Below are 26,203 nucleotides of genomic sequence, written 5' to 3'. Positions count from 1 at the left end.
ACTCCTGTGGCCATTCTTAACTACTACATACGTACAAAACCACTTATGTACAAAAGTTCAAACACAGGAAACCCGAAAGAATAAAAACATATTTATATAATTGCACTACCCCAAGACGACACTATGAACATGCTGATCTATTTCATTCTGGATTTGTTTGTTTCTGCTTCTGTCACTGTCATATTTAATAAAGATCATATATCCTATACCTCCCACTTATTATAATAAAAGCATTTTCCAAAAGTTATTTCAAGCTTTTTATACAATTTTAAAAACTAGCGTGTAAACTCTGTGTGATGCTACCATCATTTTCACAGCCCTTTTCAAGCTATTTGGATTGGTTGCTTGTTGTGGGGATTTTGCTATTTTAAAAATTGCTACAATAGGTTTCTTTGTACACAGGATATTTCTGTATTTTGAATCATTTCTTCCATTTATGCTTTGTCCTAGTCAGCTCTGGCTGCCATAACAAAATACCACAGACAGGTGTCTTAAACAACAGAAATTTATTTCTCACGGTTCTTTAGGCTGGAAGTCCACCATCAGCCAGCATGGTTGAGTTCTAGTGAAGGCCCCCTTCCTGTTTTGCAGACGGCCACTTTCCGGCTGTGTTCTCACATGGTGGAGAGAGAGCTTATCTCTCTCTGGTCTCTTCTTATAAAAGGGCACTAAGATCCTTCATGAGGGCTCCACCCTCAGGACCTAATTACCTCTCAAAGGCCCCACCTCCAGACACCATCACATTGAGGATTAGTGCTTTAATGTATAAATTTGGGGATGACGCAAACATTCAGTCCATAGCATGCTCCCAGGCAAAGAACTAGTCAAAGGTGTGAGCGCTTTTCAGGTTCCTCGTATAACACATGTATTCCTTTGGTATCTGTCTTTGCACTATGATGGGAGCTCCCCCGGGGCAGGGACTCTGTCTCATGTGCTGTGTCCACAGCACCTAGAATGGGACCTGATACGAGGGATGCTCAGTCTGTCATTGTTGAATGCATGGACAGGAAGCATTGAGAGGCTTTCTCATGTAACTTTTGGTGTACACAGAAGAAAATAGGTACTGAATAGATGAGTCAGCATTTCTCCCAGGGGCTGTTCCACACCTCCTGGAAGGTGGCATTTGGAAATGTGTAGGGGCCTCCTTTTTGGCTGTCACGTTATCATTGACAGGTTGACTGGGGCTCGGGGCAAGGCATTCAGTGGGCTGCAGCCGTGGGTGTTGAATGGTCCCACACAACAAAGAATTGTCCAGCCCCACGTGCCAACGGTGCCGTTGAGACTCGCTGATGAGAGTTATGGAGCACTATAGTGAAATGAAGCCCCCTAACCCGTCACCCTATGTGAGAAATAAAACTTCATCAGTCATGTTGAAGTGACTCGCATGACTCACCCCTCCCTCCCTGAGGCGGTCGCTACATGTCACACAAATGAATCAGAAAGTCATCACTTTAAGAGGTATTTTAGTAGGGGTACTTTTTCAAAGTACATGAAGTCCACCTGGTACTTTCCTAACTGATCTGTAATGTTCTTTCCTCCTAAATCTCAGCTTGGCATCAAGAGCCCTTCCTTGTGGTTTGTTAGTAAATCCGAACAGTTGACAGAATAGTCTTATTTTTAACAAAATATTTTTATATTTCAGAAACACCTCTTATGTTCTGTTCAAGTCATTTAAAGAGAAGGCCTCTTGTCGCCTTTGCAACATGTGTTTGCACTTTTTCAGAGTTTTACTTCCTGTCTCCACTTGTAGCAGAGGGAAAAAGGAAGGAGCCTGCTGCAGTGAGCTTTCGCCCTGGGAACATGAAACCCTTCATGGCCTTCTGGCCCAAGCGGAAGGAAGTCACTTTTCTCTGCATTATTTCTTCCCAGCCAACTTCATGGCCACAACCTGACGTCCCACAAGGCTCATTTATCACGCTTCGCTTGCCTGCTGCTGCTAGGCCTGTCTTCAGCTTGGAAACAGTCTCAGATCCCTTTTCCAGAGACTGCTTTCTTCCACCACCTGTACTCCTTCTGCAGAACTAAACAGCTGCTGGAAGTTACTGGCAACCATGGCTCCCTCCTCTTCCCTTAGCCACACTTAGTCAGTTACTCCCATGGCAGGGGGTCTCCCACGGCACCAGTTCCCACTCCAGCGGGGAGAGTCTGAGGAGTCTCTGGCCCAGCGACCCTTGGACTCCATTTCAGGCTTTCAAATTTTTGTCTCAATTATAGACTTCTGGAGTTAATTAATCCAACTACCCAGGTTGGTTTGACCCTTGACCCTTGACCATTCTCCCTTGCCTGCCCATCATGATAATGGCCACCATTTATTGAGCACCTACTCTGTGCCAACTATTATGCTCAGCTCTTTAGGTATCTATAACCCACATAAAGCTGGCCAGCTTGCTTTTTCCTGAAGCCAGACTCAGTGGGGTCACATTCCAAAAAATATTAATCCATCATCTAAAAAGAATTGAAAATCAATTTAAATCTTTGCTGTAATCTCTTTGGGGTGCAAAAACATCATTGGGGGATCACTTTAAGATAGATAGCAATATTTCTTAAAATGCTCATATCCATTTCTTAATATCAAGTTGGCTTGGCTGCTATCTGGAAATATCTTTACTTGCATTTTCAAAAATTCCTGAAATCCAGCCCATGAAGGCTTTTATCTTTCTCCCCCTCCATTGCTCATTTCAAGATTCATTCTTTTTCTTCCCTTGGTCACTCTTCGCTTCTTCCGGGGTAAGTCAAATCCAACTGGATCAAGATCTTTTTGCTTCAACCTCCCGCATTACCAAGTTCATGCCACAGAAGTTCAAAAGTTAAGTGATGCACAGAAAAACCTCCTTAGAAGATGGAGGGGGGCAGTGCCATGTACTTATAATGTAATATCTGCTCTTTTTATTTATACTACATGTTATCTAATTCCACCAAAAATCCCATAATGGAAGGAGTATTTTCCCCCATTTCACAGATGAGGAAATGGGGGTTAGATGACCTACCCAACACCACGGAGCTGTGGCCAGATCCAGTTGACTCCAAAGCCTCTATCATGAATCACCACACTCCTGATCTCTTGAAGATTTTTGACTGCGGGTCACCATCCTTCATAATCCTGACTTGTTATCCAGAGAGCTAGTGCCTATTCATTTACTCATTCGTTCATTCCTCGGATATTTGAGGACCCACTCTGTGCCAGGCACTGGGCTTGGAGTCAGGGATAGTATTATAGTATGTAAGGTTTGGCTTCTGACCTTGGACTTGAAAAGTTAGAAAGACAAACATGGACAGTTATTTTAGTTCTAATTGGTAAGTGTCTGTATTAGTTTCCTAGGGCTGACATAAAGTACCACAAATAAGGTGGCTCAAAACAACAGAAATTCATTGTCTCACAGTTCTGGAGGCTAGAAGTTCGAGATCAAGATGTTAGCAGAGCCGTGTTCCATCTGAAACCTGTGGGAGAAGGATCCTTCCTCGCCTCTTCCTGGCTTCTGGTGGTTTGTGGCAATCTTTGGTGCTCCTTGGCTGGTAGGCATATCACTCAGATCCTCCGTCTTCACACAGCATCCTCCCTGTGTGCATGTCTCCCTCTATGTCCAAATCTCCCCTTTTTGTAAGGACAACAGTCATATTGGGTTAGGGCCCATCCTAATGACCTCATTTTAACTTGATTAGTCTATAAAGGCCCTATTTCCGAATAAGGTCACATTCTAAGGTACTGACAGTTAGGATTTCAACCTATCTTTTTGGGCGGGATTCAACCATAAAAAACAATTCAACCCAGAACAGTATCTTACTAGGAGGAAACAAGCCCTGTCAAGGCAAGTCAGGGAGGGCTTCCCAGAGGACCTCACAGTGCTGCCTGGGCCTTAGAGGATAACTGGCAGCTCACTGGGAGGGGAGGGAAGAGGGAGAGGGGCACCAGGCATCCTCCAGGCAGGAAGAGCGTGCTGTGCTTGGAGAAGAAAGAGGAATTCTGGGAGGCTGGAGCTTACAGCACATCCCCTTGAGAGTGGGAGAGGAGGCTGGAAAGAACCCATGGGGGAAAATTCCTGAGGGCCTTTTGTGCCTCGTGCTGGGGAGTTTGGCTCTTATCCTAGCTTATAGAAAATGAGGAACCAATGGGGTTTTTCAACAAAAATCACCTGTTTGAATTTGCCCTCGATCTCAAAATAGAATTGAGGCAAGACTTTTCTGAACTAAGGCTTTAATTTCTTAAAATTTTAAATTCAATCATCTTTTTAAAAAGGAGCACTTTGTCTTCATGGAGCAAAGAGTAAGGAGAGTGAGTTAAATCAAGCTTGGAAAGCAATTTGAGGGCCAGAGCCTCAGGTGGAGGTTTGCAGGCAGGAAGTGTGTGGGTGAACCACTCATGAAACTTGCCGGGGGCCTGATGGAGGCAGGACTGGGCAGAGCGAGAGGCTGGGCGTGATGCCGCCACACCACAGGAGCGCTGGAGCTGGGATGGCCCAGCAGAGCTGTCTGAAATTGGGATGAAAGGACGGGACTTTAAACCCCTAAAGTGACCAGTCACTGGGGGCAGGCTGCCCTCAGAAAGGGATATGACCTTATGCGAGACGTGGGCAATTCTGATGGAGGGCTGGGGACTCAGCTGTCATGTTGTCAAAAACCCAGCCACTAACATGAAGTATGTTTAATAAGCTCAAGAAAAAACCAAACAGATTAAGTGTTGTATTAAAAAAAAAAAAAACAGGCAAGCCTGAGAAAATCGTCAGACAACAGAGATGACTAAAGAAGTTATAAAATGTGGCTGAGGTACCAGGATAGCCTATTAGACCAACGGAACAGACACAGAGACAAGAAACAGCCCCAATATAGTCAGCTAATGTTAGATATCCTCATGAAAACAAACTAATTTTAAGCCATATCTCACACTATATATAAAAATCAATTTCAAATGGGAAAAAGAAAATGTGCCGAGTACCAATAAAGGAGAAAGTGGTTTGAGTAATTAATTGCTTGAGTGACCTTTTTCTTTCTGGAAATAAATTATCCTGGGCATGGGACAAGCATTGAGTCCTACCCCTTCTTTGTTTCTGACCTGTCAGAGGAAACACCCGAGAATAGGGAGAGAGGCAAAGGCAGTTTGGGGTCTTCACACTGCATGATAAAGCAAGTAAATCATTGTGAGCCAAGCAGGAAGAGAAGCCATAGAAATTGCAAGAAAGCCTTAGAAACTGAGAGCCATGGGCAGTCTGAGGGCCTGCTTTTCAGTAGCCCTCATGTGGGCGGAAGGAAAGGTTTTCCTGTAGCCAAAAAGAATCCTGGACTTATCTAAACAGCAAGTGATAAAATTAAGACAGCTTTTTTTTCTATTATGTTACATATGGCAGGTTAGTGAGTACATCTTATACTGCTGTTTTTAACAAGTGTTTTATTAATAGAGAGAGAAATATTGACTCACTGATGACAATTCCTGAGCGACGGGCAGAGGGCTGGTTTCGCGGCTCCCACCATTTGCTTGAGAAGCTGTGTGATTATTAGTGAAAAGACCGCGAAGGGTGAGGGAGGCGGGGCTGATACAAAAGCCTTCACAGGGAGATCTTGTCAAACCTCAAAGTTTTTTCCTCTTTTAAACTGATTCCCCAACCTACTCTGTGTCCCCTCAATTTAAGGCACCTTCTTCCTGCCACCGACTAAATAGAAGCTCCTTGAGTGAGGGCTGTGTGTGTGTATACTGGGGCTCCAGACTGTGCTTTGCAGAGTGGGTATGACCTAGATAGTTGCTGATGGTTTGAATGAAGGAACCGTTCTGCAGCTTCATAGGACCAGGGTAGAGAACAGTGGAAAGGAGACAATGGCTTCGGGAGCTTGTCATCCTGTTAGAAGGATGGGTTGTGTGTTTGGAGTCACACAAACCCAGTGTCAGAACTGGGTTTGTGTGACTCCAAAGTTTCTATGTCACCTGTGGTTGTCAACCTTATTTCTCCCCAGATATGCGTGAAGGATTGGCACACTTTGCAATGCAGTTCTGACACAATGCAATTCTGGACTTAGCACAGACTTCACAGGTTGAGGACACAGTCCCCCACAAGACACCTCTCCTCAGTCGCAAGCTCCGGGGTTCCCAGGCCACCCACACTTCTGACCAACTGGCTATAAATTTAGGGGTTCCTGCTACCCCCTCAGGTTCGATAATTTGCTAGAACAACTCATAGAACTCAGGAAAGTGCTGTACTCATGATTACAGTTTTATCGTAAAGGATACAAATCAGACCCAGCTAAATGAGGAGTTGCATAGGGTGAGCTCTGGGAGGGTCGGTCCCAAACATGAAGTTTCTGTGTCCTCAGAACACATCACTCTCCAGCCACATTGATGTGCATTACCAACCAGGAACCTCACCTGAGCATTGGTGTCTAGAGTGTGTTTTTTGGGTTTCATTATGTAGGCATGATAGATTAATTGATTGTTTGATTGATTAAATCATTAGCCACATAATTTGACTCCATCTCCAGCCCTCCTTCTCTCCCTGGAGGCCAAGCTGATATCATGTGGCTCAATGCTCCAAACCTCTAATCACATGGTTGGTCTTCTTTCTGGTGTGGCCAGCCCCCTCCTGAAACTATCCAGGGGCCACCTTGAGTCACCTTATTAGCATAAACTCAGGTGTGGTCAGAGGGGCCCACCATGAATAACAAAGACACTCCTATCACTTAGGAAATCCCAAAGGTTCAGAGGCTCCCTCCCCAGAAGTAAGGACAAAGACCAGATGGATTCTTTATTATTCAACATACTTTCATCAGTAACCAGCAGCGGAGGTGGGTGGAGGTACCATTTAGTAAAGCTCCCTCTCCCCAGGAGCCTCAGGTTTGCGCTTCCAGGAAGAATGCCCCCCTGGTAAAAATCTGCTCAGCACCAGGCAGCCTCCCAAATAGTGCATTTCATGCTTAGAAAACCCCCAAGTTCTTCCTAACCTGAAGTTGAAATCAATCTTCCTATGAAAATCTGTTGGATGAAGAGTCTCTTCACGAATTTCCACCCCAAGGATCTAGAGTTAACCTTACCTCACCACCCCTACAGCAGAAGTTGGTTGCTTTTTAGAAGGAAAGATAGAAAAATATTTGCACAAGCTTTTTGCACAAATGTTGCCCTGGAGAGTTTCACCAACCACAGAACAAAGAGCTGGTTTCAGTCTGGCCCCTGGCAGAGACTCTGAGTAGAAGAGAAGCTGCAAGGCGCTGTCTAGCCTGATGAAAATCTGCATTCATCCATTTGATATGGTGCCTTTTTACCTCTCACATGGCTAGGAATCTCCCTCACCAGAGTCTCTCTCTCTCTCTCTATTGTGAAATTATTTCAAACTTATAAAAAAGTTGAAAGAACAGTACAAAGAACTTCCATATCACCTTCACCCAGATTCCTCTATTGTTCAAATGTATCATTTGCCATGTTTAGTAGCTCTAGCTCTTCCTAAACACGCACACACACACATTATGCCCATTATCGTTATTCTTTTTCTGAATTATTTTAAAGCAAGTTATTGCAATACTGCTCCATTGCCAAAAATACTCCAGTGTTTATTTCTCCCACACAAAGACCCTCTCCTATGGAACTATACTGTGACCATCTAAATCAGGAAGTCAACATTGCTACTATACTACCATCCAAACCATAGAGACCATTCAAATTTCACCAACTGTCCCTATAATATCTCTTTCTCCTATCTGGTCCAGGAATAGACATTGCATTTAGTTGTCATATCTCTTTGGTCTCCTCCAATCTGGAAATGTTCCTCAATCTTAAAGAGTACAGGCCTTTTATTCTATCTGTCTGGGTCTCATGACTAGACTCAGCCATGAACTCTTGGCAGGAATATCTCAGAAATGATGCTGTGCTCTTCTCAGTGCCTCAAGGTGGGAGACATGCTCTGTTTACCTGTTCTAACTCTGGTGAGGTTACCTTGAGGACCTGGTCATTTGTGTCTGCCAGGTTTTCCTTTGTATTTGATTAGTGTCTGAGGTGAGATACACTGAGACCATGTCAGTATCCTATTCATCATCAGACCTCCACCCTCCAGCTTTATCATCCATTTATGAACTGTACTTGAATGAACCAACACTGAGTTTGTGGCCAAATGGTGATTTTCTTTTTCCATCCCTTCTTCTACATTTACTAGTTGGCATTCTGCTATAAGAAAGAACATTTCCTTTTCCCCCACTTATTTATTTCTCTCTCTGTCTTAGATTCTATCCAGTGGGATGTAATCCATTCCTATCATTATATATTTTAATGCTTAGATTATCCCAGATTGGCCCACTCCAGCGCCTTTAAGCTGATCCTGATTCCTTGTTATATATCCCCAACATTCTCTAAACACTTCCATTTTCTCTAGCAAAAAAAGATATTCTAGGCTTATCTTGTGCTTTCTGTGTTTCAGCCCTGGAATCAGCCATTTCTCCAAAGAGCCCTGATCCTTTTAGTGAGAAGGATATTTGAAAAGACTCTGTGCTAGGTATGCAAGTAATTACCCGAATGTCATTGATCCTAATCTCTCGCTCTCTCTTGAACCATGAGTTCTCCCCAATACTTCCAGTTCCAATCCCTCACCTGAGGGTGCTCTCTAGCCTTCCCCTCTCCATATTTCAAGTACTTTCTCCAACAATAAGAAACCCATTTCCCATTATCCTCAGAATATTTACTCCTTTGCTCAATCCCCCTGTGTGTAACCAATCTCCTAACTACTCCAGACATCTCCACCATGGCCCCGTCTCCTCCTTTGCTCTGCTCCTGGCTTTGCAGCCACTGCCAACACCTCAGCTTCACTACTTTGATCCCTGGCCAAACTACAACCTCCAGGGGAAGGAAGAAGAAAAGGAGATAAAAAGGTAGAAGAAGAGGAACCCACAGTTTTGTTTTGTTTTTCCAATCTTTGCTTGTTTTTACAAAACACCAGACTCTACAAGAGATTGCTGTGTCAAAATAACGCTAACGTTTTTCGTTTTTCGAGTATTTACCTTGTGCCATATTCTGTCCTATGGAGTTTTATCTAGTTTAATCCTTGTAAAATCATTCAAAATAGGTACTGTCATTTTGTCTATGTTATAGATGAGAAAACTGAATCCAGAGAGCTTACATATGTTGTCTAAAGACATCTAGCTAAGTAGTGGTCGATGGATGGAGTGTTCACTATAGAAGTCTCACACCAGAGCTTGTACTTCGGGCTATTGCTATGCTGCATTATGGCTGTCTGTGTCTTAAAGGGAGATCTCTGCTACCCAACCCTCTCCAGTTTGCAAAGAATACAGATTTTTTTTGTTAAAATAGCGCAGAAATTTCAAAAATGGTGGAATAGCTTGGCTGGATTAATCTTCCTGCAGAAAACAATAATAAAATCTAGACAAAACAAAAAAGCAAATTATCTTGAAAGCCCTGCAGAGTGACCATAGCAAGCAGGAACTAGAGGGAAATCTGTTCTTGAGAGGCGAACTGCAACTAATGAGATTTGTAAATTTGTGACTTTTTGCCTGAGGGCACTTTCCCATCTGAGAGGGGCAGGAAGAGCAGAAAGCTGCAGCCTTACTGGCTTGAGGTGTCAGAGGACAGAACTTGGAGAGAGCAGAGCAGCCAGAAGATTGGGGAAAATCCTGGAAAGAAGGGAGCCACAGAGGGGACAGCCCCAAAATAGAAAGGTAATTTTTAGAAAATCTTAATTTGCAGAACACCAAAATACATAAACTGCTTAAGAATAAACTTAACAAAAGACCTACAAAACCTATACACTGGAAACTATAAAACATTGCCAAAAGAAATTAAAGAAGAGCAAAATAAATGGAAAGATATACCATGTTTGATGATTGGAGGACTCGATGCTGTCAAGATGTCAATTCTCCCTCACTAAACTATAGATTTAATACAGTCTCAAATATAATTCAGCAGACTTTTAAAATAGAAAGTGGCAAGCTGATTCAAAAATCTATGTGGAAATGCAAAGACCTAGAATAGCACAATAACCTTGGGAGGAAAATGGTGGAGGGCTTATGCTGTTTGACGTCAAGATCACCTCTAAAGCTATAGAAATGCAGACAGTGTGGTATTGGCATAGTATGGACAAAGATCAATAGAACAGAAATGAGAGTCCAGAAATAGACCTAACTTATATGGCCAATTGATTTTTGACAAAGGCAGCAAAACAATTCAATTGGGAAAGGAAAATCAACAACCAATGCCGAGCAGCTATACTTCTATACGAGAAAACAATTAATCTTGATCCCTGCCTTACGCCATATACAAAAATTAATTCAAGATGGATCACAGACCTAAAAGTAAAAGTTAAAACTGTAAAGCTTATAAAAGAAAACAGGAGAGTATCTTCACAACTTGGAGGCAGGCAAAGATTTCTTAGATAGGATGCAGAAAGCACTAACCATTAAAGAAAATTTTGATAAACTATACTTTATCAAAAAACACTGATAAGGAATGATTAATAGGCACAGTACACACCTGGGGAAAATATTCATAAAACATATACAAAGTACTTTTTTCTAGAATATATGAAGATCTCCTACAACTCAATAATAAGAAGATAACACAAAAAAAAATGGGCAAAGGATTTGAACAAACACTTCATAAAGAAAGATATCTGAATGGCCAATAAGCAGGTGAAAACATGCTCAACATCATTAGTCATCAGGGAGATGAAAATTAAAAGCACAATGAGATACTATTCATACCCACAAAAATGGCTAATATTAAAAAGACATAACACCAAATGTTGGTGAAGATGTGGTGTAAAGACATCTCATATATAACAGTAGAAATATAAAATGGAATAATCTTGGCAGTTTCTTATCAAGTTAAACATACATCTACCTTTAACCCAATAATTCCACTCCTAGGTATTTATCCAAAGGAAATGACAACATATGTACACAAAAAGACTTGTACATTAATGTTCATAGTAATTTTACTTACAATAGCCAAAAATGAAAAATAGCCCAGGTATCTAGCAACAGGGGAATGAATAAACATATTGTGGTTTATTTATAGAGTAGAGTATTACTCATCAATAAAAAGGAACAAGTTACTGATATATATACATATATACACATGCAACAACATAGATGAATCCCAGACATTATGTTGAATGCAAAAAGCCAGACACAAAAGAATATATACTGAGTGATTCCAGTTATGTGAAGTTCTAGAATAGGCAAAACTAATTTAAAGTGGGAGTTAAAAATGGTTGCTTGGAACTGGGGCTGGGAATGGGCCATGAGGGTTGACTGAGAAAGGATATGAGGGAACTTTCTGGGAGTCTGGAAAAGTTCTATGTCTTAATTGTTATGTGGGTTACACAGTTGTATTCATGTGTCAAAACTGTATAGCTAAAATTTGTGCATTTTATTGTAAATAAATTTTACCTTAAAAGAAGAACTGTAAAAAGTGCTAATAGTTCAGGGATGGGTTGGGAATAGGTGGTGGTATAGATGAAGTAAGAATGGCAGAATTGGTAATTATTGAAGCTGGGTGACGTGTACACACAGGTTTATTATACTATTCTATTGACTTCTGTTTACTTCATATAGTTTGAAATTTTCAATAATTTCCAGGGTCCCAGCCCTGGGGAAATTAGACATAGGGCTGATAAGTTTCAGCTGGGTCAGGGAAGGCTCTAAGTTTAAAAACACCAAAGGCTGGGACTCTAGGTGAGGCTCAGGAGTGACATGGGGGCTCTGAATATTACAACAGGATGACCGAGTGGCCAGAGCAGTACAGAGGGTCAGTGGCAGGGAAAATGGGTGGGAAAAATGACAAAATGGTCAACTTCACAGGCTTGAGCTCTTCTTATTTGTGTCCCTCTCACTGTAGATACCATTGATCACAGCATTCTTCCCCATCCCAGGATGGGTCACAGTTCTGATTCCTGTGCTGATTTGTTATAACCGTTAATACGTGCATTCTGTGCTTCGGTTTCCCCATCTATCTCACAGAGCAATAGTTGACTGCTCAGATGGGCGTTTGCTTTCCTAACGGTGGAGGGATTTTTCGGGCTTAGGGTCTTTTAGCTTCACAACTCCACGGAGCTGAACAGAGCTGGCAGGAGGCAGAGCTGGACCAAGACATGTGGGTGCCCAAGCAGATGAATAATTTGGTGTTTTTTCAAAACAGTACTGTTTAAATATTAGTTTGAAATTTTATTCGTGAAAATAAGAAGCAACTGATTTTCTTCTAAGAAAAATGGTATACCTCTTGTTTTTGTTCCAATTAAGGAATTGGTTACATTTGATTTACTCAATTAGACAATCATTTCTGGGGAGCCATGTTACAAAAACATAAACTCTGAATAATCCAGTGTCACTCGTCTTCCTGGTCAGACAGCAACCCGCTATGCATTGTTCAGTCTTTAGGCTGGTTGTACGTAGGCTTGGTGGCACGCACATTGCAAAGATATTCAACAGACATTGGTGAGTGCCTGAGACTTTTTTAATTTGCCTTTGAGGGTACTCTCTGCTCCACCAGGAGTGGGCTCGATTCACTAGTTATGTATGGAACTGCATGAGAAACATGAGTTAGACTGGAACTGATGTGACTCAAGACCAGGCAGAGCCTTATAAATGGGCTTCCAGGCAGCTACCCAATGGACCTCCTCTTAATCCAGCTCTGGCTCTAGGCCAGAAAGCCATGGCATCAGGCTGTGGGGCAGGCTGACTTCTGGTCAAGAAGAAAGCAGGAATAAGGAGGACACCTAATTTCTTGTCAACACTCTATTTCCTGTGGCCGTGTTTCTTATGTGGGAACTGCACCAATTAATCCCTTAATGTGTGTCCTGTCCTTCTGTCTTGCCCAGCTCCACCATCCCACAAAGCAGCTTGGCCTAGTAAAAATCCTCAGAGTCCACTGGCCCAGAGTTGAAAATCCCAGCTTAATTCCATGAGCTGTGTAACCTACATCAGTTTCCTCATCAGCCAAAAGGGGAGAAAACACCTACTCCCCTGTGTGTACAGATTCAATGAAATAATGCATGCAGAGTGCATCCTACAGACCCTCAGTAACACTGGCTGAATTGGAAACCATTCAGAGGGTGCCTTTTACATGACAGATGCTCAGTAATTATTCATTGGTTTGGTGGGAATAAAATGCAGAAGCATAGAATTCATGCTCTTTGCCTTGCTGCATTTTCTCCTTCACTTCTGCTCTCCCCCTCAGTTCCTCTGTCTCTGTCTCGTTTTGCAAATTTCTTCGTTCAGCAGATAGAGCCCACTGTGTACTGACTTGCACTAAGTGCTAGAGAATCAGAGGTAAATAAAACATTAGGATGGAATCCCACCCTAGAGAATCACACTTTCGGGGGTTTCATGATGACTATGGGAGCCTAGAAGGGGGCACCTCTGAGTCCTCTCTCTCTTCTTCTCCGTAGGAGGTCATTGCCTCCATCCTGCTGAGCGGGCGGATTGGGCCCAACATCCAGCTGGCTGAGTGCTACGGGCTGAGGCTGAAGCACATGAAGTCGGATGAGATCCACTGGCTGCACCCACAGATGACGGTGGGTGAGGTGCAGCACAAGTATGAGTGTCTACACGTGGAAGCCGAGTGGAGGTAGGAGAGGAGCCCTGGGCTCTTAAATGGGGGGAGATGAGTGCGGAGTGGGGAGGCCCTGGGGGGTCCTTCCTTGGAGTATTTCCCAACCTCTGATAATATTCTAGAAAATCTGATTGGCATTTTAGGCATCCAATGCATGTATTTGCCAAGGCCTAACATGGGCTCACAGGACAGATATCCAGGGACACCCCCAGTTAGGAGGCTGTTGGTGCTGTGGAGAAGGAGGAACAGAAGGGTGGGAAGGTGGAGAGGCAGGCCAAAGACTGCTCTGTGAACCTAAGGAAAACAGTTGCCATGAGGGGGAAGAGATGGAGGGTCAGGACTAGCACTGATCACCTCCTGTTGGCCACCCTCTGTCCTCCATGATCCTCCACCCAACCACAGAGGAGGGAAAGAAGGAGCAAGTCCTGAATGGACGGCCAGGAGCCCCATGGGCAGCCCTTTGCATGACCAGCTTCCCTGTGTCAACCAGAGAGTCTGAATTTCCTGTCCCAGGTATGACCTTCAAATCCGCTACTTGCCAGAGGACTTCATGGAGAGCCTGAAAGAAGATAGGACCACACTGCTTTATTTTTACCAACAGGTAAAAGTACTTTATCTCCCTGTCCCCAGGGTCATGTTACACATCCTCTCCTAGGAAGATGGAAAGACAAAGCCCAGATTTTGGAGATCCCAGTCCAGGAAACTTCTCTGGGGGACATTCTTTGGTCCCTGGTCAGCTGTGCAACCCTGCTTCTCACAGATAATTAAGTGTTTGCTAACCCCACCCCATATGCACAGCTCCTCTCAGACTTTCCAGGTGGCTATTTACTGCCGAGGAGACCTGGCTGGTGAGGCAGGCAGAGCAGGTCCAAAGAGAAGGTGGTGGTGGTAGCACACGGGCTCTGCCATCTGACATACCTGGTTTCTAGCCCAGCTCTGCCTTTTACTAACGTGGTATCCCCAGGGACGTCATTTACCTGCATGAAGCTGTTTCTTCTTCTATAAAATGGGGATAATAATAATAATACCTACTTTATAGGGTTGTTGTGAGGACCATATGATATCGTTAGTAGTGTGCTGGTAAACCGGCTCTCTGAAGAAAAGATCCCTGATTTGCAGCACTTGCCAATTTCCATGGTGTAAATACTCCCACCAGGGCCTATTTCAAACTAACAATATGACATCAATGAGCTCGCAAAATTTTGGAAAATTTAATAACTGGCATTCATGAGCTGTTTTGATCTGCTCCAACACACCGCTGGCTACAATGCATGTAGAGTGCACAGGACCTGGCCCAGAGGGAATGCCGGGTCAGTGTGAGCCGCCATCATTATTTCTGTCTGGTCTTAGCTCCCTCCTGTATGTCCCTCCTGGTTTGCTGGAGACCAAGCCAGACTTGTCTTGTACAGTGGATGATATCTGTCACTACTTCCCCTCAAGGCTTTGGATAAATTCCTGACCCCTCCCAAAAATCTGTGTCCTTATCTCCAAAACGAGGCATTGGGGAGGGGATTCTGGACTTCTGCTTCATGGAGCCATGAGAGAACGTGTCTGAAAGCACCTCAAAAACCCGAAGGCCACGGCCTGTGGAGGCATGACCAGCACTGCCTGGGGTTCTGGAGGAGGCAGAGGCAGAGTGAGAGTGAGCCTCCCTCTTCTGCTCTTCGGCTCCCCATGTGCCGCGTTTGTGCACGGCGGGGTGCCTGAGAGACAGCTCAGGGCGGCAGGATGGTGTTCGAGGCACCCACCATCTCCTGGGGCCTCTGCTCAGGGAAACGGGCAATGAGGGGTGAATCTGAACCATGGCCTTCCTCCCCACCAGCTTCGGAATGACTACATGCAACGATACGCCAGCAAGGTCAGCGAGGGCATGGCCCTGCAGCTGGGCTGTCTGGAGCTCAGGTATGTGGCCTCGAGGCCTCCCCTCCTGTGCTGGGCTCTTGGCCTGCTCCGACTTTCCTGCAGGGTGGGAAGCAAGAGTGGGTGTGAGAACCAGTAGGGGATAAATGGTGACCAAGAGAGGGGAAGGCCCTGATGATAGAAGTGCCAGCTCCCTCTCTGGTTGGTATGCCCTGTCTTCCTGTGGCTGCCACACTCCTGCCTCCAGGCTGCTTGTTTCTTCCATCTCTCTGTTGTTGAAGGGATTCAGTAAATGTTTCTTTGAACTCTAGGTGAGGTTCTGGAAGATATTCGAATGTTGGGATTTCCATCTCTACTCTTCACTGCTGCATCTCCAATTCCCGTAGGCACTAATAAATACGTCTAGAATTAGTAGATCATCCAGAGATGCCCTCAAACTTACAGTGTTTGGGAGGTGACAGATGTGTCTACAATTGATCATAATACAAGGCAAAATGAAAATGTGCCAAACGGACGTACATATAGGAGCCATTAATCCTGCCTAAGGGTATCAGAAAGAGGGGATTTGAACTGCTCCAGAAAGGAGAAAAATTTCCATCAGCAGATAAGCCAGAGAGCATGCATTCCGGGCTCAGTGGAAGACAAAAAACAGACTGGAGGATAGTGGGAGATGAGCTTGGGGAGGTAATTTGGAGCTGATGGTGGAAGACTTTGAGTGACAGTCTAAGAAATAAGCCTGTTCTTGGCTGTTGGGAGCATTTGAGGCAGAGGAGGGTGATGTTAAACCTGTGTTCTAGCACTTTCTTAACCAAAGCAGCACCATTCAGTTTCACCATCCCTCAACATCTGTTGGCCCATTGCACCCTCCAATCACCTTTTCTGTACCCCTTCTGTGTCTTAGAGCAGTGGTTCCAAAATCTGGTTGCAAATCATAATCACCTAGGAGTTTATTAAACTAGAGATTCCCTAGCCCCTCCTTTGGAAACGGGGTTAGTAGGTCTGGTGGGACTTCAGGATATGCATTTTTGACAAGCCCCCCAGGTGATTTGGATGCAGGAAGCCTCATGTGAGTTGATGGAAGGACTTTCAGGACTGTTGTCAAGGAAACCTTTGGGAAGGGTTACTTCTGGTTTGCTGGAAAGGTGGTTCCGGGTGAGTCCTGACCCTGTCTGTGACCTTAAAGTTATAGAGAGTAGAACTCTGCTGTTGTTCTGCAGGGTTGGAGGCCACTGAGGAGTTCTGGCTCCCAGAATTCCTGGGTCTCAGAGAGAGTGCTGAGGGGTCCCCAGGGAGGGCCATGGGATGGGAAGGGAGGTCCCACTTTTATCTCATTTGTGACAGAATAGGTCAAGGACAGCCTTGGGGGGCTCCTCGTTGCATTTCCGTTTGGTGACTCTGTCTCAGCCAGGGAACACTGGGGTCCTGCGCGCAGAGGATGTCTGCAGCCCCGATGCAGCTGGAGGACAGACCACCTCGCCGCAGTCAGGGGGGTCCTGGGAGTTCCGTGCTGGTGGAACGGGGGCTGCCTGTGAAGATTACCTGATTACACGTGACCTCTCATGCCTTCCACAACCACCGCAGCTCCAATAGCCTGCGTCACACGAATCCCACAGTCTCACCCACCCTCTGGCATTAGACAGCTCGAAAGCTTCCCTTCACCTCTTTATTCGTGGATGTCAGACCTGGGACTCTAGTATCACTTTGAAACTCCACTCATTTAAGTCACCTGTCAAAATAGCATCACTAAACAGTAAAATAGCGGCATAGAGACGACCCTTTGGCATTCTATTTCATGTTCTTATTTCCTCAAATGATTCCCAAACAATTATTGATCATAATAATGACAACTTTTGTTATTTGGCACCAGGCACTGTGCTAAATGCGCTGGAGGACCCGATGAGCTGCCCTGGCTGGCTCCGTTTATAGTCTCGTCAAGAGTGTGTCTGCTCTCTTACCACCTCGGGATTATTCCAAAACCTATGCTTGTTTTATGACAGAGACATGTCGTTTCACGTCTCCCAAGTCTGTGGAACAGAGTCAGATAAATGTTCCTTTCCTTACGGGTTGACCTTTGAGGTACAGGTTATGTGATATTAGGGAGAGGAATTGGAAAACACCTATTTTGTAAGCTTAATAGAAGATTTTCAAACCTATAATTTTTAAAGTTGACTACAAAGCTACACATTATCATGGACTATTTTAAAGTCAAATTATGACTATTTCTCAGCAAAAGAGACAGACACATTTCTGAAAATCAAGCAATAATGCACAATTTTCCAGGGCTGTGATTTTTTTCCTAAAAAGGTTCCAGAGTGCAGGCTACCTGCAGATCATGGGCAAAAGTCCCATGTTCTATTAACATCATTGACTCTGTCACCTGCCTACAAATACATGGTGTCTCCAGAAAAAAAAAAATGTATTCTTTCCTGGCTAAAAGAAGTATGATATATGCACAAGATATGAAGTTAGCGAGATGAATCCTCAATGGACTCAATTCATGAGTGATTGGAGGCGCAATTGGGCATAACGATGAACAGCAGAGGGTCTGACTGGGCTGCCTCGAGCTCTAGCCGGATCTTCCATTTACTGGGCAAGTCACTTAACTTCTCTGTGTCTCAGTGCCTTCATCTGTAAAATGGGAATGATAATAATAGTAGCAACTTATAGGATTGTTATGAGGAATAAATGAGTTAATGTATTTAATGTACTTAGAAAAATGATAGAGACAGAACTATTCAATAGTTACTCATTATTTGTACTAATTATTTTTTTCTCTATATCCTTATTTAGTATTTTTATTTATTTATTTTTAATAGACTTTATTTTCTATAGCAGTTTTAGGGTCATAGCAAAATTGAGTGGAAGGTACAGAGATTTCCCATAGACCCCCTGCCCCCACACATGCACAGCCTCCCCCACCATCAACATCCCTGCCAGAGTGGTACACGTGTTACAGTCGATGACCCTGCATTGACACATCATTATCACCCAGAGTCCATAGTTTACTTTAGAGTTCACTGTCGGTGTTGTACATTCTGTGGGTTTTGACAAGTGTATAATGACATGTATCCACCATTACAATATCATACAGAGTAGTTTCACTGCCCTAAAAATCCTCTGTGCTCCGCCTACTCATCCCTCCCTCCCCTCAACCCCTGGCGACCACTGATCTTTTTACTGTCTTCATAGTTTTGCCTTTTCCAGAATGTCATATTATTGCAATCATACCTAATTAATTTTTTATTGATTTTTTGGAGGGGCTTTATAAATGCCAAATATACTATTTTATCTGCATGTCCTTCTATAAGTTAAAAATGTGAAATTCATGGCCTACATTCTAGAAATTAGTACCTGCCCAGTATGAGGAACCAAATAGCCTCCCCTTCACCTGAGACGTCCAGGACCATTGCCCACCCCCAGCAGAGCCCCAGAACACTCTGACCTAAAAACTCAGAGTGAACATGTAACCCAATAGTAGTTAAGTAGTAACTGATAATAAGTAAAGCTTAGAGAAAGAGCCCTCAGCTTGCTTCAAAAGGCGTTTTGTCTCATAGTTAATTTATAAATGTTGGTGATGAGTTAATATTTCTATTGCGTTTTAGAGGAAAAACACAACCAGTTGGATTTTGCGTAGATACTTCTTTGCTTTCTGCTGTCCTTACCTGGGTATCAGTCATGGGCTTGTGCCTGCCCATAGGCACCCCCGTCCACCTGGTGTCAGTCAAAATGGCAGACCTGGGCTGGGGAGGACCAGCCAGGCACGAGACAGTGCTCTTAACAGGTGCAGCCTCATTCAATGATGAGAGCTGGGGCAGGTTGGGGATCATAGGGAGCTTGTTGACAGCAGCTGAGATGACGCTCAGCACAGAAGATTGTGAAGCTCAATCTCTGGAGAGAGCAGTACGTCTGATAAGCAGTGGTGACGGGTTCTCTGGACATCCCAATATGTTCAACTGCTCCAAACGTTAGAAACACACAGATCATGACACGCTTGAGTGATTAGGCACCTTTGCCAAAAGTAACACAATAACTGATCTTCAATGCATGAGAGAAGGGCAATCAGCGATTTAGGGAGTGAGTTGGGCAAGCTGGATTTCAAGAGACTGAGAAGACCTAGGTATATTACCCGAGTTTCCTTTCTCCTAATAAAACATTTTCCATTCACCACCTCTTTAATCATTCTAAAATTGCTATCATTTTTCATGTCTTTTAATTCCTCAGTGTTCATTTCCAAGTTGTTTACCATTCTCTTTAGCCAACCCCAATTTTTTTTTACTAAGACTTATTTAAATAACCTCGTCCTCAGAATTCTTTCAGCCATCCCTAGTCTCAAAGCTCATTCATTCATTCAACAATTATCATAAACCAGAAGTGATATTAAGAGACTGCTGTAGTCTGAGGCTGGGAAGCAGATCTCACCCCTTCAGTGGGTAATGCATCCCGTCTGTCTGGCACACTCTTCTCATTCCCCTTTTCAGCATGGTAAACTCTTCTTTATTCTGACTGCTTTAGAAAGTTTATTGAGCCAGTGTTGCCTGCTCACCCTCTCGATTTGTCGAAAACCTCAGAGCACGTCTGTGAAGCGTTGATAATAAGCAGTGTGGCCATAGGCTCTTGCTGCGGAACCAATGCAAGGGTCTCTCCATCTTGAAGCCTTCCCTTCCCCATGCCTACCCCACCTGCCCTGCCCTACATGGGTCCACTGTACTGAGGCATCGCTCTGTCCTACACTGATTGGCTCCACACACTGGATTCTGAAATCCTATCAAATCCTTGAAGTTGGGATTGGTGTTGCCTTCGCCTGGCACATAATGAGAGCCCCGTACACACTTAGATGAACGGATAACCCTGAAAGATCTAAAATCCTCTTCCCTGGTAGACATTTGCCAACACTTATTCTGTTAGAAAGAAATAATTGCATACAGCAAGCCAATTTGTTCAGTCACCTAGGAGTACATTTTGCAGCTCACTCAACCTAGCAGGAATTGCGAATGGCCACGTTGTCTGTAATCCACACTGCACAGGCATGTTCTGAGGCTTTCTATGAATGGGAGGGCAAGCAGGTAACACTGGCTCAGTAAACTTTCTAAAGCTGCCATGACTGACCATGTGGAAACTCTGGATCTTCACTGCAAGCACTCTTCAGGTAGAAGTAGTAGGAGGAAGATCTTCCATTCAGGGGAGAATCCTGGATAGGCTTCTGATGTCCTATAACTGAATGTCATCCCTGCTTACCTGTTGTCTGGTTTCCGAAGTGCAGATCTGTCCTTAACCAGCCTGAATACTCCTTCTCAGGTAGCATCTGGGGTCCTGCTCTGTCAGACACCCAGTAGTGAGAAGTGGGGTTAGGGAGAGCCACTTTTCTTAATTTCCTAAGTTCTGTCCTTGGATCAAGCCCCCAGGGGTTCTCAACCTCAACAATAGGGACATTTGGGGCTGGATAATTCTTTGTTGTAGGGGCCATCCTGTGCATTGTACAATATTTAGCGGCATCTCAGACCCTGACCTCTACACACTAGATGCTGGTTAGGACCACCCCTCCTCCCAACCAGGTCTGACAACCAAAAGATCTCCAGAGGCTGCCAAATGTTTCCAGGCTGGGGAAAGAATGACAAATTGCCTTTGGTTGAAAACCACTGAATTACACCATTGGAAGGCCATATACTCCAACCGCATTTAGTTAGGCCCTCCAACAATCACATTTACTGAATTGTGCCTTAACATTATACATTGGTATTTACCAAAATTGTGACAGGAGAAAGAAAACCATATAAAATTGGCTTCTCATTTTTTTGGTAAAATGAATATTGCAATTATTAGTTTTCTTTTAATCATTGGTTTTCAAACTTTTTAATTTAAAAAATGAAATCTCTATGTTATGGTAAATGTTTTCTCTTGATGAATTATGCACTTAATGAGGTCTTCTACCCTGGCTGCCAGGACAACCAAGCCCCAAACCACAGGTTTGGCATATTCTTTATCTCATTTATCTCATTGCCTGATTTCTTTCTAGCCCTGTTTTATTTAAATATGTTTTAAACCTTTGTATCCTTGCATCTTTTCTTGGAAGGAAATAGGCTAGAAATACATTTCAATATTGTAAAATATAATTCAACAATATTTACTGAGCCATCATTAAATATTGTTAGTCCTTAATACTCATTTTAATGTGCTCATTCTTGATTCTATAAGAGAAATTTTATATAAGAGACTTTTTATGTTTCGCTTTCCCTCCATTCCAACCACTGGCATTTGAAACAGCTCAACACGCCCCAACCAGAAAGAACCACTTGTCTTCTTGTGCCCGTCTCACCACATAGCTGTTCTTTTCTTTCTCATTCTGGCTGTGCTTCACTTTTTCTTGTCTGAGTGAAGCAGCTGAAGTACCTGTAATTGAGGATGCTGAGCTGGTGTGGCGGAGGGGGCGTTGGGAGAAGAGAGGGGACCATAATGACGAGAGAAGTGATGATAAAATAATTGCCTTCAAATATATGACATCTAAGAAAGGGACTAAGCTTAGTCTCCATGGCTGCAGGAGCCTAGCGAGAGGAAGGGAAGGGAAAGAAGAACTTCCCACCAAGGAGGTGTGCAGGTATGGAGGGGCCACCTCAGCAGGTGGTGAGCCAGAAAACCTCTGTGTTACGATGATTTGACTAACCTCATGGCCTTAAATTTTTTGCAAGTGAAAAGGGTAATACCTGTTCAATGTGGAATATTTGGAACATGTAGGAAAGGGGAAAAAATGACTAAAATCACTCGGAATTCCACTAACCAGAGATAACCTCCATTAACCTGGGAGATCCAGTCTGATTTTTTCCAATGCATTTTTTCTTCTAAAATTGAGACCATAATTATGAAAAGATAACTACTTACCTTGCCTGACAATATATTCAAAAACACCACTTATTAAAACTTATTAAGGATATAACATTATGTGTTTTTTTCTAGGGAATTTCTTCTATGATTTCATGCTTTAGATGTTCTTTCCAATCTCTTGATTTGGGAATATTTCCCTAGATTTTCTTTTAGTTTTAAAATGATTTTATTGTTTACATTTACCCCTTTAATCCATCTAGAATAAATATTTAAAATAAAGTGTGTGATGAGGACCTACTCTTACTATTTTCTAATCACAGGTGAATTGTCTAAATTCATAGTAACTTTTGAATCATAAGTTACTTGCCTATCTGCTTATAGTGTCAGTAGCACAAAGCTGTTCCTGGATGCATTAAAGGATACCTGAGCTAAAGGAACACTGAGTTACTCTAATGTAAGATCAAGAGTGGGACAATGTCTGTAACAGTCAAAGAAATTACTAGACACAGTGATCCAGGCAGGGAAGGGAGGATGACACAAGTGGAGACGTTGGCTATTTAGTCTCTGCTTGAACAATGGTTGCTGTAAATAAATAATACATAAAAATATCCATCAAGGCACACATTTTAAGGGGAAATGGGATTTGAAGAATATGTATTAAAAAATTAATAGATGTCACCCCTGGTGTTAGGATTATGGATTATTTTTAATTTTCTTCCATTCCATAAGTTCTAAAGTTTTTGTACGTACTACATTTAACAATTATTTAAATGAACACACCAACAAACACATATGTAATATTTCAGAGACAGCAAATGAGGGGAAAAGAAATCACAAAGGGCACCCAGAGCCTGAAGGTTGAGGGGGGTGTTCTGAAGCTGATAGGTTGAGCGTTGGCTGCCTTGGGTCGTTTGTTTTTAGAGGCCGCTGATAGAACCACCATCTCCTCCTCTGTCTAAGTCCCAGAGCTGGGCCTCTGAGAGCACAGGGCTGGAGTCTTTTCTAGGAATGAAATTTGTTGGTTTTCCTTTTCTTCACAGTTTTCTAAATATTGAATTTTTTAACTCCCCTAACTTTCTCCCTCCCCATGGTTCCCACATCTAGCAGAGGAAGGGGGCTTCTAGGCCAATGTGTGGGCATTGGGTGATCCGCCTCTGATGGCCTCCTTCTCCAGCCATCAGCCTCTCCATGACTTCTCTCTCTCCAGGCGGTTCTTCAAGGACATGCCCCACAACGCACTTGACAAAAAGTCCAACTTCGAGCTCCTGGAGTAAGTGCTGGGACCGCCCTGCTTCTCCTGCTGCCTGGCTTTTCCTGCTCAGCCCAGACCAGACCAGGCAGGACCCGTCTCCTGGTCCTCAATCCCTCTCGCCTCTCCCCGATTGGCCAGAAGTCCAGGGTTGGGAGTGAGGGGGAGTCAAATGCTGCTTTTTTTCTCCTTCTTCCAGGAAGGAAGTGGGGCTGGACCTGTTTTTCCCAAAGCAGATGCAGGAGAACTTAAAGGTGAGGAAACCAGTGGGTGAGGGGCCCAGAAAGAGCCCCTTCGTGCTGGTCCCCAGGACTGGAGCTAAAGGAATGGGGCTAGGGTACTCGGGGAAGCCAGGGTGTCTGTGCTGCTTTGGGCCATCCAGACATTGGACCATTGAATGCATCCAGTGGGCCCTTCCTGTGGCTGGGAGTCAGGGAACCTGGCTCTGTACCACATTGGAGGCCAATTAGCTTTGTGGCCTGAGCACTGGGGGTGTTCCCTCCCCTGCCTCCCTCCCAGGGCTATGGGGAGCCTCCCTTGAGACCACAGTTTGCAGCTTTAAGTAACAGATTGAGGCCTGGAGACCGTCCTACAGCAGTGGGCGGGCTTTCAGTGAGATCCTAAGGGGAGGACTCAGAGCTCGGAGGAGCAGGGCCCGCCACCACTGCCATCTCCCCGCAGCCTAAACAGTTCCGGAAGATGATCCAGCAGACCTTCCAGCAGTATGCCTCGCTCCGGGAGGAGGAGTGCGTCATGAAGTTCTTCAACACCCTCGCGGGCTTCGCCAGCATCGACCAGGAGACCTTCCGCTGTGAACTCATTGTAATGGCGTGCCCTCTTTGTTCTCCCCTGACCTGAAGCCCTGGCCTCTCAGGAAAGGGGGCTAGAAGGCCTCCTTGGGGGGCCGGGAAGGAGCTTAGCTTGCTTGTAGGTTCTCAAGCAGCAGGGCCTCATGGACGTGCCCTAAAATGCAACTAACATTAATCTACTGGCCCGAGGAAGGGAACTGAAATCTTGGCTCCAACTCTGGGAGCGGGACAGAGTGGGCAGGGTGTTGGGCAGGGGGTAATCTGTATGGTGGGGGTTAAGGATAGAAGGAGCTGGAGGGCCCAGGAGACAGTGTCTAACCTAGTGAGCTTTTTTGCAAATTTCTGAAGTATGGGCAAGGCAGAGCTGGGGCCACAGTTCCCTCTCTCCTTTTATTCCAGCAAGGTTGGAACATTACTGTGGACCTGGTCATCGGCCCTAAAGGCATCCGCCAGCTGACAAGCCAAGATGCAAAGGTAGAGGGATACTGGGGGCAGGCCCCGCCCAGCCCCAGGCAGAGCTGTCCTCCCTCTCTCCTGCCTCCCACCGGGGCCTGCCCCATCAGTTCTTCCTGCCCCATAGCTGAGAGCAGAAGCCCTTGGTATGAGTAGCTGTAGAAAGTGTTTGGGGTAACAGCGTGGGGGCAGATGGTTCTTTACTTCTCTGTGACTATCCTCTGCACAGGGGCTGAGGGACGGGGGTTGTTTCAGGGGAGGGGTGGTTTGGGGGGAGGAGAAGAAGGAAGGACACTATTATTGCTCTTCTGGCTCAGATAAAAGAGTTGCACTTTCACTGGCAAAATGGGGTGATCGTTCCCCTGGGACTTAGAAGACCTGGGTCCAGTCCTGGCTCTACCACCAACTTGGCATATGACCTTGGGCAAGTCCTGGCTCTCTCCAGACTCATTTTCCTTTCTGCAAAGTGAGATGCTTGGACTAGATGATCCTTCTAGCCTTAGTAGTCTGATTCCCTTTTCCTCCCCTTGAGAGACTCCCAGTTCCCAGTTCCTGATTATACCCCCCGTACTGACCAATCTGCATGGCCTAATCCCAGGAGTGGGATGGTCTGAAGGGACCCCTCCTTTCCCACAGCCCACCTGCCTGGCCGAGTTCAAGCAGATCAAGTCCATCAGGTGCCTGCCCCTGGAGGAGGGCCAGGCGGTACTGCAGTTGGGCATCGAAGGTGCCCCCCAGGTAAGCATCTCTGGGTACCTGACCTCTGAAACAAGGGGTACAACTGCAGGTTGGGAGTTCTCGCTCAGGCCAGCCTGGCCAGAGTGGGCAGGAAGCCAGGGGTTCCCTGGCTTCTGGGATCTTGTTAAGAAAACTGCACCTAGTTCTTAGACAAGGTACCAGGGTGATGATAAATTATAAGGAAAACATGTCAGGAGGAAAAGCTATCTAAAAAAATTGTTAAGATAGAAGTTCTTGGGGAAGATTCTTGGAGGGTTAAGGTGACCAGAAATCAAGGTACAAATCAGAGGCCTAACTCTGAATAGGTGAGCAATGATTCAGAATAAAGACCTCAGGGACCCAGAGCTTTTTATAGGCGGAAGAATCAGAGAGACCTCAGACTGCAGACAGATTGTCTATCTCTCCTTTCATCTATCTGTTCCCTGACTTTCTCTCTCCCTCTTCCCTTTTCTCAGTTTCTGCTCTTACGTATTGAGCCTCTATTAGGTACAAAGCATTGTGCATTCGGTGACCAAAATAAGTCAGACCTGGAACTGGCCTGCCTAGAGTTTAGGGCGGTCAGTGGGAGGGATGACAAGAGCGCCCTCTGGTGGCTATGGAGGATGCAAGCCGAGCCCCATGGCAGGGAACCCATAGGATGTGGTGGGTGGCAGAGTCCTGCTCCTTCCGAATATGCCATGTCTTCTCCAGTCCTTTGGGGTAGACTCTAGCCAAGGCCCTGGGGTCTCATCCTTGCCTGGTCTCTTCTCT

The 26,203-nt window shown here is 44.7% G+C and overlaps 1 protein-coding gene across 3 annotated transcripts in view; it reads left to right on the top strand.

Annotated features, from left to right (window-relative positions):
- The window catches only part of PTK2B (protein tyrosine kinase 2 beta), a 127,581-nt gene that overhangs the window by 76,965 nt on the left and 24,413 nt on the right, over positions 1-26,203 (top strand). For all 3 annotated transcript variants that reach the window (XM_058550457.1, XM_058550460.1, XM_058550458.1), the window contains exons 3-10: positions 13,365-13,543; positions 14,042-14,129; positions 15,351-15,430; positions 23,412-23,474; positions 23,653-23,707; positions 24,135-24,275; positions 24,662-24,736; positions 25,352-25,453. In XM_058550457.1, coding sequence (XP_058406440.1) covers positions 13,365-13,543; positions 14,042-14,129; positions 15,351-15,430; positions 23,412-23,474; positions 23,653-23,707; positions 24,135-24,275; positions 24,662-24,736; positions 25,352-25,453 — 783 coding nt within the window. The remainder of the gene's footprint in view (positions 1-13,364; positions 13,544-14,041; positions 14,130-15,350; positions 15,431-23,411; positions 23,475-23,652; positions 23,708-24,134; positions 24,276-24,661; positions 24,737-25,351; positions 25,454-26,203) is intronic.

The sequence above is a fragment of the Diceros bicornis genome, chromosome 11, assembly GCF_020826845.1.
Source record: "Diceros bicornis minor isolate mBicDic1 chromosome 11, mDicBic1.mat.cur, whole genome shotgun sequence".
In the NCBI taxonomy this organism is placed as follows: Eukaryota; Metazoa; Chordata; class Mammalia; order Perissodactyla; family Rhinocerotidae; genus Diceros; species Diceros bicornis.
The sequence above is the reverse complement of the archived record's forward strand: the minus strand, read 5'-3'. Positions and strand labels throughout refer to the sequence as shown.